The 14,018-nt window shown below is 41.7% G+C and overlaps 1 protein-coding gene across 1 annotated transcript; it reads right to left on the reverse strand.

Moving 5' to 3' along the window:
* Nucleotides 1-9,740: 9,740 nt before the first annotated feature.
* On the reverse strand, nt 9,741-10,220 carry LOC145113680 (uncharacterized). The gene has a single exon (XM_079049742.1). It carries the CDS (start codon nt 10,218-10,220, stop codon nt 9,741-9,743), a length of 480 nt encoding a protein of 159 aa, XP_078905868.1.
* Between the last annotated feature and the right edge of the window lie 3,798 nt (nt 10,221-14,018).

The raw sequence follows: 14,018 nt of genomic DNA on the forward strand, positions 1-14,018 counted from the left end.
AGGTAGTATGGGCCCGTACTACTGAAAGCAGAGGATCCGTACTCGAATCGAGGAGGGCCGAGATGGAGCCAGGAAACTTGTTGAGTACATGGAACCTCTCGAGGTTTATGTATGATTCTAACAGTTATGTGTTATGTTTCAGAATGGTGATGATCACACGTCATGGAGGAGGAGGTTCAGGATCAGGATCCGGTTCAGGATCAGGTTCGGGAGCAGGTACCGAACCAGTTGATGAGGGACTATGTGAGTTCATTGCTTCTGAGATCACGAGATGTATCCTTGAGTCGACCCCGATGATTTTTAGGTCGATCAAGGAAGGGATCATTGAGTTGATGGAGGATCGCCTCAGGGCGTTCAGGAGTGACATGGCGACCAGCCAGTCAGGATGACGCACACTGTCCTTTAAGGACTTCAGGGGCAGTGGTGCGCCAGATTTCCATGGGGCAAAGGACCCCATTGTTGCCAGACGATGGATTGCAGACATTGAGTCTGCACAGTTGACTAGCTTCTGCCCCGAGGGGTCGAAGGTTCGATATGCAGCGGGATGCTTGAGAGACAGGGTCAGGGATTGGTGGGAGCCTCGGCTATTGAGGCTATGACATGGCCGGATTTCGTAACCCGGTTCAGGGCTGAGTTTGCACCCGCTGTGGAGCTCCAGCAATTGGCCTGGTAGTTCCTGGATATGAGGCAGACGACTGAGACAGTGGCGGAGATCACCGCCAAGTTCCGAGAGAGGGCTCTATTGGTACCCCAGTATGCGGGAGACGAGGATATGAGGAGGACTCACTATCACGACATGCTGCGAGCCGATATTCGGGAGCATGTCAGCTTTTCAGCTTGTCCTACCCTAGATTCCATGATCGCCAGGGCAAGAGAGAGAGAGAGAGAGAGAGAGAGAGATTGATTTGGAGCATATCCGTAAGAGGAAGGCAGAGGAGGGACAAGTTACTGGGGCTTCGGGGAAGAAACCCAAGGGATCCGACTCTAGGTCGAAGGGCCAGCAGGGCCGGGGCCGCTGCGGAAAGTGCGGCAAGACTCATGAGGGGATTTGTAGGATGGGATCATCAGGCTGCTACAAGTGCGGAAAGACGGGACACTTTAACAGGGATTCTACCGCCCATGCGCCCACTTTCCAGACATCAGAGTTGTTGTGTTTCCACTGAAATCAACAAGGCCATAAAAAGGCCAATTGCCCGCAGTTGACAGCAGCAGCGCCAGTGAAGGCGCTAGATCCAGCGACCCTACGGATTACTGATGGCCGGCAGGGCAAGACATAGGCTCCAATGGTAAGGAGTCGAGCCTTCCAGTTGACTACCGAGGAGGCATGCGCCGCACCTGATGTGGTGACGGGTATGATTTCTTCCCTCTAGCTTTTATTTTATGTTTCTTATGATATTGATGTGCCATATGATATGTCTTGTTTATGATCATTCCATGTGAACGGTATCCCAGTTCAGGTGTTGTTCGATTCGGGTGCTACCCGGTCGTTTGTCTCTCTTGCGCTTACCAAGAAGTTTCCTGAGTCTCCAGGCATGTTGGATTTCCCTCTAGAGGTCGAGATTGCGGACGACCGGTCAATGCGAGCATCAGAGGTCTACCGAGATTGTGTTTTGCGACTGTTCGAAGAGCGTTATCTGGTAGATCTGGTTCCCATACCTTTACGGGGGAACAAGGTTATTATTGGTATGGATTGGCTAAGCCCCAATGGGGCAGTGATTGACTGTGCGCTGTAGTTGGTGCGGATCAAGACCCCAAGTGGGGGAGAGCTGGTGGTTCAGGGCGAGAAGCCACAGCGAGGACCAGCTTTATGTTCAGCAGCGAGAGCTAGGCGCTACCTTCAGCAGGGTTGCGCAAGATTTGTCGCTTATGTTATGGATACCCGGGAGACGGATAAGGCGACGGTGGGCGATGTGCCCGTGGTACGAGAGTTCGCGGATGTACTCCCCGAGGAGTTGCCTGGGATACCTCCGGAGCGGCAGGTAGAGTTCAGGATCGACTGAGTCCCCGGTGCGGCTCCGATAGCCAAGGCACCGTATCGGTTGGATCCTCCTGAATTGCAGGAGTTGTCTACATAGCTGCAGGAGCTGTTAGACAAGGGATTCATTAGACCGAGCAGTTCACCCTGGGGGGGCCCCGATTCTGTTCTTGAAAAAGAAGGACGGGTCGCATCGGATGTGTATAGATTATAGGGAGCTGAATAAGGTAACGGTGAAGAACCGTTACCCACTCCCAAGGATTTATGACCTCTTTGACCATCTACATGGAGCATCTTGGTTCTCCAAGATTGATTTGCGTTCAGGGTATCATCAGATGAGGGTCAGAGAGGAGGATGTGTAGAAGACTGCTTTTCGGACACGTTATGGCCACTATGAGTTCGTGGTGATGCCTTTCGGGCTCACCAATGCTCCTGTCGCGTTCATGGATCTCATGAACCGCGTGTGCAGACCAATGTTGGATCGGTCTGTGATAGTTTTCATTGATGACATCTTGGTTTATTCCAAGACGCGAGATCAGCACGAGGAGTACTTGCGGGAGGTTTTGGATACTTTGGGGAGGGAGAGCTTGTATGCTAAGTTCTCTAAGTGTGAGTTCTGGTTGCGCGAGGTGCAGTTTCTTGGGCACCTTGTCAACCAGTACAGGATTTCGGTTGATCCGGCCAAGGTGGAGGCCGTGATGAGATGGGAGGTTCCAAAGTCTCCATCTGAGATTCGGAGTTTCCTGGGATTAGCCGGCTACTATCGGAGATTCATCCAGGATTTCTCCAAGATAGTCGTACCCTTGACTCGGCTAACGAAGAAGGTCGTAGTCTTTCGTTGGGGGCCTGAGCAGCAGGCAGCGTTCGAGACACTGAGACAGAGATTGTGCGAGGCGCCGATCTTATCCCGACCAGAGGGCATGGAGGATTTTGTAGTATACTGCGACGCGTCTATTTCAGGCTTGGGGGCAGTACTGATGCATAGAGGGCATGTCATCGCCAACGCCTCGAGGCAGTTGAAGCCCCACGAGGCGAACTACTCGACACACGATTTGGAGTTGGGGGCGGTCGTCTTCGCCCTCAAGATTTGGCGACACTATATCTATGGGGTTCGATGTACCATTTACACGGACCATAAGAGTCTGAGATACCTCATGGATCAGCCGAATCTGAACACGAGGCAGCGTCGGTGGTTAGATGTGGTGAAGGATTATGATTGTGAGATCCTTTACCACCCAGGGAAGGCCAATGTGGTGGCCGATGCGCTTAGCCATAAGGCAGTGCCGATCAGAGACATTTGCATGCAGATGACAGTAGTGACTCCACTGTTGGAGCAGATCCGAGAGGCCCAGCAGGAGGCTATGAAGGAGGAACATCGGAAGAGAGAGCGTATAGTGGGTCAGGTTTCCTCTTTCGACTATGATAGCAGAGGGTTATTGAATCTTCACCGTAGGGTGTGGGTCCCATATCATGGAGGCGTGCGCCAGATATTGATGGAGGAGGCGCACAAATCCAGGTTTTCTATCCATCCCGGAGCGACAAAGATGTATAGAGATCTTCGTCTTGACTATTGGTGGCCCTGCATGAAGCGGGATGTAGCATGGTATGTGGAGCGGTGCTTGACCTGAAGGAAGGTCAAGGCTGAGCACCAGAGGGCACACGGCCAGATGCAGCCGTTAGATATTCCCATGTGGAAATGGGAAGATATTACCATGGATTTCATCACCAAACTTCCCAGGACCGCGCGGGGAGTGGATTCCATATGGGTCATCGTGGATCGGTTGACCAAGAGTGCCCATTTCATACCGATCCAGGAGAGTCTATCGGCCGAGAAGCTGGCCGACATCTACATTCGAGAGGTGGTGGCTCGGCATGGAGTGCCAATCTCTGTGGTTTCCGACAGAGATGTGCGGTTTACTTCCAGATTTTGGAAGAAATTCGACGACGAGTTGGGTACTCGTCTACACTTTAGCACCGCTTTTCACCCGCAGACGGATAGGCAGGGTGATCGGACCATCCAGACTCTGGAGGATATGCTGCGAGCATGTGTGCTAGACTTCGGTGCTAGTTGGGATACCTATCTTCCATTACCTGAGTTCTCCTACAACAACAGCTACCACGCGAGTATCGATCGTCCTCCCTTTGAGATGTTATACGGAAGGAAGTTGTTTGGTTGTCAAACCAACAAATAATGGGATAAAATAATAATAATAAAATTCAAGTCACTGTTACTTCATACACTAGAGATAGTATAGAGTAAGTAGGGTCGGTCCACAGGAATACGGGACTTATCATTTAGCCATATTCTCACACATCATACAAACAAAAATTAAAATGGGAGATTGTGTTTGAACTCGAATTAAACTTCATAAATAAGCAAGATTGATAACAAAACGCAGTAAAAGAAGTACATTTCCGATTCTGATTCCTATACATGTATTATGTTGAAAGATGTAATATGATTATAACTCATGTTCAATCTAGGTTGGTAATTTAGATATTAATAAACTCTAATATCTAAATTGACAAAAGTATTTTATTCAAACCAAGTTCTTCAAATAAAACTTCATTTAATTGATTCAATTCAAATAAGTTCTTGCATCAAATCATTAAATGACATTAAGTTCTTGCACTAATTACCAACAATGTTTAACATTCCTCTTAAGCTTGGGAATATAAACATTTAATCTTTGATTACACTAATTTTGATCTAATTACAACCAAATAAGTGTGTGTTACTAACATCAAATCATAAAACATATACAAATTTCACAATTTGATTAACTAGATTGATAAGAACCCTAATTCATTGATCAAGTGAAAAGAGAACCAATCAAACACATTATTAAGATCAAATCAAAGATTACTAGATATTAAACATAAGTCAAGTGCAAGTTACAACCTAACAACAAATACTTAGGAATCCAGAATCAGAAATGATAAAGAAATCAGCCACACATGTTTAAGTTAAACTACAAATTCAACAAGTTTAATCTTCAAATTGACTTACGAAATGCAAATTAAAGTGTTTCCAAATGTTAATCCACTTCCAAAATCTCCCAAAATCGCTTTCTCCTCTCTCCAAATACGACTTCCCTTCTTCTGGAACTGGTTGTCTCTCTTTTACAAATGATAAAACTGTTTTAAAACTAGCGACACGTTTACACGGCCCGTGTAAACTCCAACAGTAAAATGCTCAAATTTGCCAGGCCTTCGAAGCACACTTCTGTTGAATATACGTTTACACGACCCGTGTAAACTCAAGGCTTTCATTTACACGGCTGTGTAAACTTCTGTAAAGCCAAAATCTTCATTTTCTTCAAAACTTCCTCCTCGATGATCCAATTGTCCCGAAACTTTGTCCATATCTCCTCTTCATCACCTCAACTAAGATTCTTCCTTCAAAAGTCCCTAAAATATCATAAAAGTGTGTGAATGGAATTGCATCATGAAAAATCCCGAAAAATATGCAAAATGCATGAGTTTAAACCTAAATGCAATGCACTTTTATGGATTAAAACTACAAAATGAATGCATAAAATGCACCTAACAAATCTCCCCAAGCTTGAACCTTTCTTGCCCTCAAGAAAGAACAAGAAAAATTTAAACTGGAGAAAATAAAATAAAATAAAATAAAAAGAAAATAAAATCAAAGAAAAGAAAATCAAAGCTAAAACTTTTTGAAATCTAATGCATGAAATTAAACCAAACATGATAAAGATCTAACCCAATTAACCCTGTTTTTGTACCATAGTTGAGAATGTACCTGTCGTGCCTTGAGTCAACTTAGCTTTAGTCTCAAAATATTATATAACAATAGAAATAAGACTTTAGCCACTCCCTAATTCAACTCAACAGAATCAAAGATCACATCACTTGTTCCCTTTCAATATCAACAAGTCAATTCATGGAACAAATTATGGTCTTACTCTCGTAAAATTGTATGTGACAAAACATGCTCAATCATCTTTGTTTCACAAAATATATCAATGCCCGATTCCAGCTGTTTGTTGGTCAACAACAAACTTTTTCTGAAAAAAAATTTCTAAAAATTCCCTAATATTTACCCAGATTGGTTACAAATTTCAAACCACTTACTCCAGTTAAAGTAATTAACATTCAATCCCAATGTCATAAGTTCAAATTCAAGTCCAAGGGAATCTTTTGGCAGCCAAATATTTTTCCTAGATATATTATTCAATAAAGATATAAACACAAATATATACAAACTTCCTAATTACATTTTCCTACAAATAAAGCTCATGGCTTTCTTTGAAATCCGTGTAACGGGCTTCCAACCAACACATCTAAATCAAATGACCTTAGTGTGCTAGATTTAAAGAAATCCATCGGGTTTACTTGCCCGAACCTCAAAGGCTACAGATTACCTTTATTTGCTATTATTAAGTTCATGACTTTCTATGGAACCCGTGTAGCGAACTTTCAACCGAATCAGTCCCAAACAATTTTTGCTTTAGGCGATTAGGTGTAGAACACCCTTCAGAGTTTACTTGTTCGAGTCCCAAAGGTCACAAATTAACTTAATAGCAATTATTATTATTATTATATATATATATATATATATATATATATATATATATTTTAAGATCTATTCACTAACTAAGATAACACATTGCACTCTAGTTAATTTATTTGTTTGGCCTATCTCTTTATATTTTCATCCTTGACTTTTTCTATGGTGGGACATCTCACAGTCTATTACCGTGAGGGGCTTCTAGACATTTTTTGGGAGAGTGAAGTTAACATGCAAAGACCCGTAGGTATAGTCGGAAACTGTGTCCCCAAGCAAGGTATATAAAAGGGAATGAGCAGAAATGACTTTTAGAGCGCTGGAAGGCTCGGAACATTAAGATTTTATATTCTTTTTATGAATTTTTGAATTTGGCATTTTAAGTTCAATTGAGCATTACTACTCATAAGACCAGTCATACATCCCAAAGAATTAACTCATACCTGCTGTTATGCTCCAATGTTGACAATATTCTCACTTTCTGTTTTGCACAAGTAGCTCCGGGAGGTGTGTTCGTGTGCGATTAGCTTGCTTTTAGATTTTCAATAAAAAGAGCAAGTCTAATCTCAAGGCATACGACTCACTTACCGACTCAACTGTTTTGAAAAGATTCGATTGCTTGGGATTGGATCAACTTTTTTTTTTAACAATAAAATGAATGCAATGCAAAAATTTAGATGCAAACAAAATGCAAAGAAAATAATAAAAATTAGAATAGAAAGAAAATCTTTTTGGCTTTTGAAAAATTTTCCATGCAGAAAAATGAAAAAGAAAATGGAAATTAAGGCAATATGTACAAAATTACATGCAACGGGATTTATGCATGGATGGATGCCCCTCCCCAAGCTTAAAATAAGCATCGTCCTCGATGCTTGGAGAGAGGCATAGGCGGCCTATTGAGGACCGGGTGGTGGAGGATATGGTAGGAACTGTGAAGGGTAATCAGAAGGATAAAATGGAGGCCACTGGGGTGGGGATGATGATGGAGGTTGCTGCTGCTGGATGGGAAGCACAAGTACTCGGTGGATATCGCTCAGCAAATGATGAACATTGCGGTTATGCTGCTCTTGAGCCACCCATCGCTGATCCTGCTCGGTCCATCGCAGCTCTTGTTGGGCCCAACGCTCTTCTTGAATGTTTCGGTAGTCATGAAATTCAGAAGTGATTTCAGCAACTCCCATATAAATCTCTCCTACTTCCTGCTGGAGGCTCGTGTAATGATGATCTAAGTGTGAAAACTCGCCCATGTAAAGGTTGTGTTCGGGAAAAGGAATGGGGCGAGACGAGCTGGAAGCACCTGCAGTTGCAGTTTGAACATGAGGAGTAGAAGTGGTGGTTGAAGGTCTACGGGCTGCAGTAACACCCAAGTTGGATTGGAGGTGCCAATTGGTAGAAGGGATGTCATTGGCCAAGGCTAATATCTTCTTATTTCAGCTATCGATGCGTAATTATTCTTTACCATCGATGGTCCAATGAACATCCCCATTGGGATGGCGGTGAAAGAGATGCATGATTTCCAAAACCTCAAGTGATAAACGAGTACGGCCCAAAATTATATTGGTTGGATTGTTGGGTAGATGGAGGCCAAGATGCTCAGCTATAATAGATACCATGCCTCCACAATGTAGCTGGACACCATTGCTCATGGCATTTCTGAGCATTTTCTGAACTACCCAACACCCAAAATGAGGGACTTCCTCGGGCTTGTTAATCATGCACCACAAAACTTCTAATTCTTTTTTGTTCGCCTTGCTAATCTCTTCTTGAGAAAATAAGAGAGAAGCAATAATCCGGTGGGTGACCTTCAGAATCGGATGAATAATACTAGAAGCTTTTGTTGTGCCTGACGGAAACTCATCTTCACAAGAGATACTTCTCCAAAACATTCCACATTCTTGCTCAAATACAACATTTTTTCTGCCCTTTGCTGTATATATATCCCTTTTTGCTTTAGGAGCACCAATGATATCACAAAGGGTATCAGCATGTATTTGATGAGATTGATTGAGCAAACGGAAGGTGAGGATATGTGTCTGGTAATCAAAGGCAATTGAGGACAAGAGTTCCAACATTGGTGTTTGATAACTGACTGCATGTAGATTCAATAACCCTTCCCAACCAATGTTCTTGAAGAGCTTGTGGACACCTTTATAGATATGAAGGTCCTTGAGGGCTTGGATGTACACAAATTTTTGAGCCCCCATTACTCTTCTAATAAGGCTTGCATACAAAATGTTTTGTTGATTGGTCTAAAAAATAAGACCAAATTCATATGGGTTTTCCATGGGATGCTGGTCTTGTTCATCATTAGACTCTTGACCACCCACATGTGAGGTCCCAATTCTAGCCCTTTTTCCACGGGAGGCCATTGTCAAATTGGATTCAACAAAGTTTTGCACACAATGTAGGGCAATTTAAACTCAAGAGTATGCACAAAAACTAGCAATATCACCAAAATCACCCCAAAATCTAAGTATATGCACAAGTAAAGAGTTGGAACAATTATACCAATTTGTGCTTGAAAATGGTGGTAGGGTGATGTCCAATGCTTCCCCAAGCTTATCCTACAAGAAATTTCAAGCATTAGGTCGAGATTTGAATACCCAAAAATTCTAGGGTTTGCTCAAAAACCCCCCAAAATCGGCCATGAGAGGGTGAATTTGAGATGCAAGACAAAGAAGATGAAGAAAAGAGAAGAATTTCATACCTTGGAGCTTGATTTTTGATGCAAAATTGAGGAAGATTGAGTAATTTTAAGGGTTTTTTCGAAGAGAGCAGTAGGGAGAGAAAAGGAGTCGCAGGTTTTGTGAAAGGAATGAGTAAAAAAATCGAGTTTAAGCTTTAAAAACTTCACAGCTCTGTTTTTACGTTTACACGGCCCGTGTAAATTAAAGGGTAGAGTTTACACGGCCATGTAAATGAAGCGCCTGATATGAGCTGATCTGGTCGTTTACACGGCCCGTGTAAATTGTAAGCATACGTTTACACGGCCGTGTAAACCTCTGTAAAGGCCAAAAAAATTGATTTTTTCACTTTTTTGAATTGCAATCCGCCAATCCACTACTGCCCGGAAAATGATTTTTTACCCTCTTTAAACATGTAAAACAATTTGGAAACTTGAAAACGAAGAAAATACGATGAAAAATTAAGAAATGACAAAAATACCCCCGGGTTGCCTCCCGGTTAGCCGCCCCTTTTTAATGTCGTTGGCTCGACTTGGACCCCATCTATTTGTCAATCTTGGTACTTTGGATCCATTACTTCCTCCACTTCTTCATTTTTGACTTGAAATCCTTCATAATAAGGCTTCAAACGGTGACCATTTACCTTAAAGATCTTCCCGGTTTTTTCACTTGTGATTTCTATTGCACCATGCTCAAAAACATTAGTTACAACAAATGGTGCCACCCAACGGGACCTTAATTTACCAGGAATCAATTTAAAACGAGAATGGTAAAGTAGTACCTTTTGACCTTTTTGAAATACCTTGCGTGTAATCATCTTGTCGTGGTATGCTTTGGTCCTTTCTTTGTAAAGAACCTCATTCTCATAGGCTTCATTACGGATCTCCTCAAGTTCTTGTATGCCCAGCTTCCTCTTCTTTCCCGATTCACTTAGATCCATGTTGAACTGCTTGATCGCCCAATAGGCTCTATGCTCCAACTCAACGGGTAATCTACATGGCTTTCCAAAAACAATGCGGTATGGAGACATTCCAATTGGAGTTTTGTATGCAGTGCGGTACACCCACAAAGCATCATCAAGGCGTGTACTTCAATCTTTCCTTGTTGTATTCACGGTTTTCTCCAAGATACCCTTGATTTGTCGATTGCTCACTTCGGATTGTCCATTTGTTTGTGGGTGGTATGCTGTGGAAACTTTATGAGTAACACCATATTTCTTCAAAACACTCCCGAGCATACGATTTCAAAAATGTGTACCACGATCACTGATCAAGGCCTTTGGAACACCAAATCTGGAAAAGATGTTAGCCTTCAAGAAATCTATTACAACTTTTGAATCGTTAGTACGGGTAGCTTTTGCTTCCACCCACTTGGAAACATAATCTACAGCCAAAAGTATATAAGTAAAACCCGAAGATGATGGAAAAGGTCCCGTGAAATCAATGCCCCAAACATCAAAAATTTCACAAACTAAAATGGGATTTAGGGGCATTTGATTCTTTGAGCTTAAAGAGCCCATCCGTTGACATTTATCACAGCTTGAACAAAAGACATAAGAGTCATGGAAAATACTTGGCCAGTAAAATCCACTCTCTAATACTTTTCTTGCAGTTCTTTGAGGACCAAAATGCCCTCCACAAGCATAAGAGTGACAGAATGCTAAGATAGAAAGTACCTCATATTGATCAACACATCGTCTAATCATTTGATCAGCACAGTATTTCCACAAATATGGCTCATCCCAAACATACCTCTTGGCTTCTTTCTTGATCTTGTCTTTTTACCATCGAGTCAAATCTGGTGGAAATTGATTTGTGACGATGTAGTTCACAATATCGGCATACCATGGGGCAACTTTTGCTGAAAATAAGTTCTCATCGGGAAATGCATCATGAATGGGAGTCGAGTCATCGGGAGAAACAATTCGGCTAAGATGATCAGCTACAAGGTTTGACTTTCCGCTCTTGTCCTTGATTTCAATATCAAACTCTTGCAAGAGTAATACCCATCGAATGAGTCTAGGCTTCGAATCCTTCTTTTCAAGTAGATATCTAATTGCTGCATGATCAGAATAAACAATGACATTAGAACCTAGCAGATATTGACGAAATTTATCTAAAGCAAAGACAATAGAAAGTAATTCTTTTTCAGTTGTTGAGTAGTTGGCTTGTGCATTATCAAGTGTTTTCGAGGCATAATAAATGACATTAGGAACTCGATCTTTTCTTTTCCCCAACACTGCACCAACTGCATGATTACTGGCATCACACATGATTTCAAAAGGCAAACTCCAATCTGGTGATTGAAGTATTGGTGCCGATATTAACAACTTCTTCAACTGATCAAAAGATTGCTTGCATTCCTTGGAAAATTCGAATTCTGCATCTTTTTGTAGGAGCTCACACATGGGACGGGATATCTTTGAAAAATCTTTGATGAACCTTCTATAAAAACCTGCATGACCAAGAAACGAGCGTACCTCACGAACACAAGTGGGATAAGGTAAAGACTTAATGACATCAATTTTTGCTTTGTCTACCTCTAACCCCTTAGAAGACACAACATGACCAAGTATGAGACCCTTATCAACCATAAAATGACACTTTTCGTAATTCAAAACAAGGTTGGTCTCAATACATCTTTGCAATATTTTTTTCAAATTGGCCAAACATTCATGAAAAGAATTACCATAAACTGTGAAATCGTCCATAAAAACTTCAATGATCTCCTCAACATACTCTGAAAAAATACTTACCATGCACCTTTGAAAAGTGGCGGGAGCATTGCAAAGTCCAAAAGGCATCCGCCTATATGCAAATGTTCCGAAGGGACATGTGAAAGTGGTTTTTTCTTGATCCTCGGGTGCAACGGGTATTTGATGAAAACCGGAATACCCATCCAAGCAACAATTGTGTGTTTTTCCCGCTAATCTTTCCAACATTTGATCAATGAAGGAAAGTGGGAAATGGTCTTTTCGAGTTGAGGAATTGAGTCTTCTATAATCTATGCAAACTCTCCACCCGTTTTGCACACGGGTGGGGACTAATTCACCTTGGTCATTTTTTGTAACAGTAATACCTGTCTTTTTGGGTACAACTTGGACTGGACTTACCCACTTGCTATCCGATATGGGATAGATCATCCCCGCATTCAACAACTTTAAAATCTCCTTTTTCACAACCTCCATCATTGGAGGATTCAAACGCCTTTGAGCTTCTCGGGAAGGCTTGTAATCTTCTTCCATAAGGATCTTGTGCATGCAAAGCGAAGGACTTAGCCCTTTGATGTCGGCTATAGTCCACCCAATAGCTTCCTTATACTCCTTCAAGGTGGTGACAAGCTCTTCTTCTTCTTTTGTTGACAACTTTTTGGAGATGATCACTGGTAAAGTCTCTTTCTCTCCAAGATACGCGTACTTGAGATGCTCGGGTAAAGTTTTGAGTTCCAATTCCGGTGCCTGCACAATAGAAGGAACAAGTTTCTCATTCGACATCGGTAATTTCAGATTTGGAACATCAAACCTCATTTTCTTCTTTTCATCCATGCAAGATACAACTTCCAAAATCTCTTCATCAATTTTAAATTGCTTGGCAAGTTTTTCCACTCTTTCCTTTTGAAGATTCATGTCTAAAATGAGATCTAGCACATCAAGATTAGACAAATCAAAACACTCTTCAGTTAATGGTTCAATAACATCCACAAAATTCAAGGATGAAATATCACTTGGATATCTCATAGCATCATAGATGTTAAAATTTATCACTTCCCCATCAAATTCCATGGACAATGTACCATCATAAACATCAATTTTTTTCCTAGATGTTTTCAAAAAGGGTCTTCCTAGAAGAATTGAACTCAAATTTGGTGAGTCATCATCATCCATATCATGGACATAAAAATCTGCTGGAAATACTAACTCATTCACTTGGACTAACACATCTTCTAGCACACCTTTTGGATGTACTAAAGATCTATCAGCCAACTGAATGATCACCCCGGTCTTCTTCAATATGCCAATATTTAAAGTTTTGAAAATAGAATATGGCAAAACATTGATAGAAGCCTCAAGGTCTAGCATAACTTGTGGAACATGAAGATTACCTAACTTGCAAGGAACCGTGAAAACACCCGGATCCTTACATTTTTGAGGTAGTCTTTTATGTAACACTGTAGACACATTTTCTCCTACTTTGACAGTTTCATTCCCTTTTAACTTTTTTTAGATGTGCATAATTCCTTAAGGAGCTTAGCATACCTAGGGACTTGTTTGATGGCATCAATAAGAGGAATATTTACCTCAACCTTTCTGAACTTCTCCATGATTTCATTGTCTTCCCTTTCACGCTTTGACTTGCTTAACCTTGTTGGAAATGGAGGAGGAGTGACTTTTGCTTCAATAGGAACTTGCTTTGAAGGTGTTTTTGACTTCTCTTCTTCTTTCTCTAGCTCCATCTCTTCTTCTTCTTCAGCCATCTTAGGACGTTCATATTCTTTGCCATTTCTCAAAGTGATGGTACATGCACTATGCTTTGGATTCTTTTCAGTTTGTGCAGGTAGTTTGCCTTGTGACTCCAATTTACTCACAGAAGTGGCGAGTTGAGTCATTTGTTGTTCCAAAGTCTTGATACTCGCCTTGGTCTCATTTTGGAATGTTTGAGTACCTGTGGCTAAACTCTTGACAATGTCTTCCAAAGACATTCCCGATCCGCTTGAACTGCTTCCTTGTTGCATATTTTGAGGTTGGAATTGAGATTGATGAGGAGGTTGATTTGGTTGGAAATGTGGTTGATAATTTTGTTGGTGATGCATCTGATTTTGAAATGGAGGT

The sequence above is a fragment of the Lactuca virosa genome, chromosome 5, assembly GCF_052849685.1.
Source record: "Lactuca virosa cultivar CGN04683 chromosome 5, Lactuca_virosa_CGN04683_v6, whole genome shotgun sequence".
In the NCBI taxonomy this organism is placed as follows: domain Eukaryota; kingdom Viridiplantae; phylum Streptophyta; class Magnoliopsida; order Asterales; family Asteraceae; genus Lactuca; species Lactuca virosa.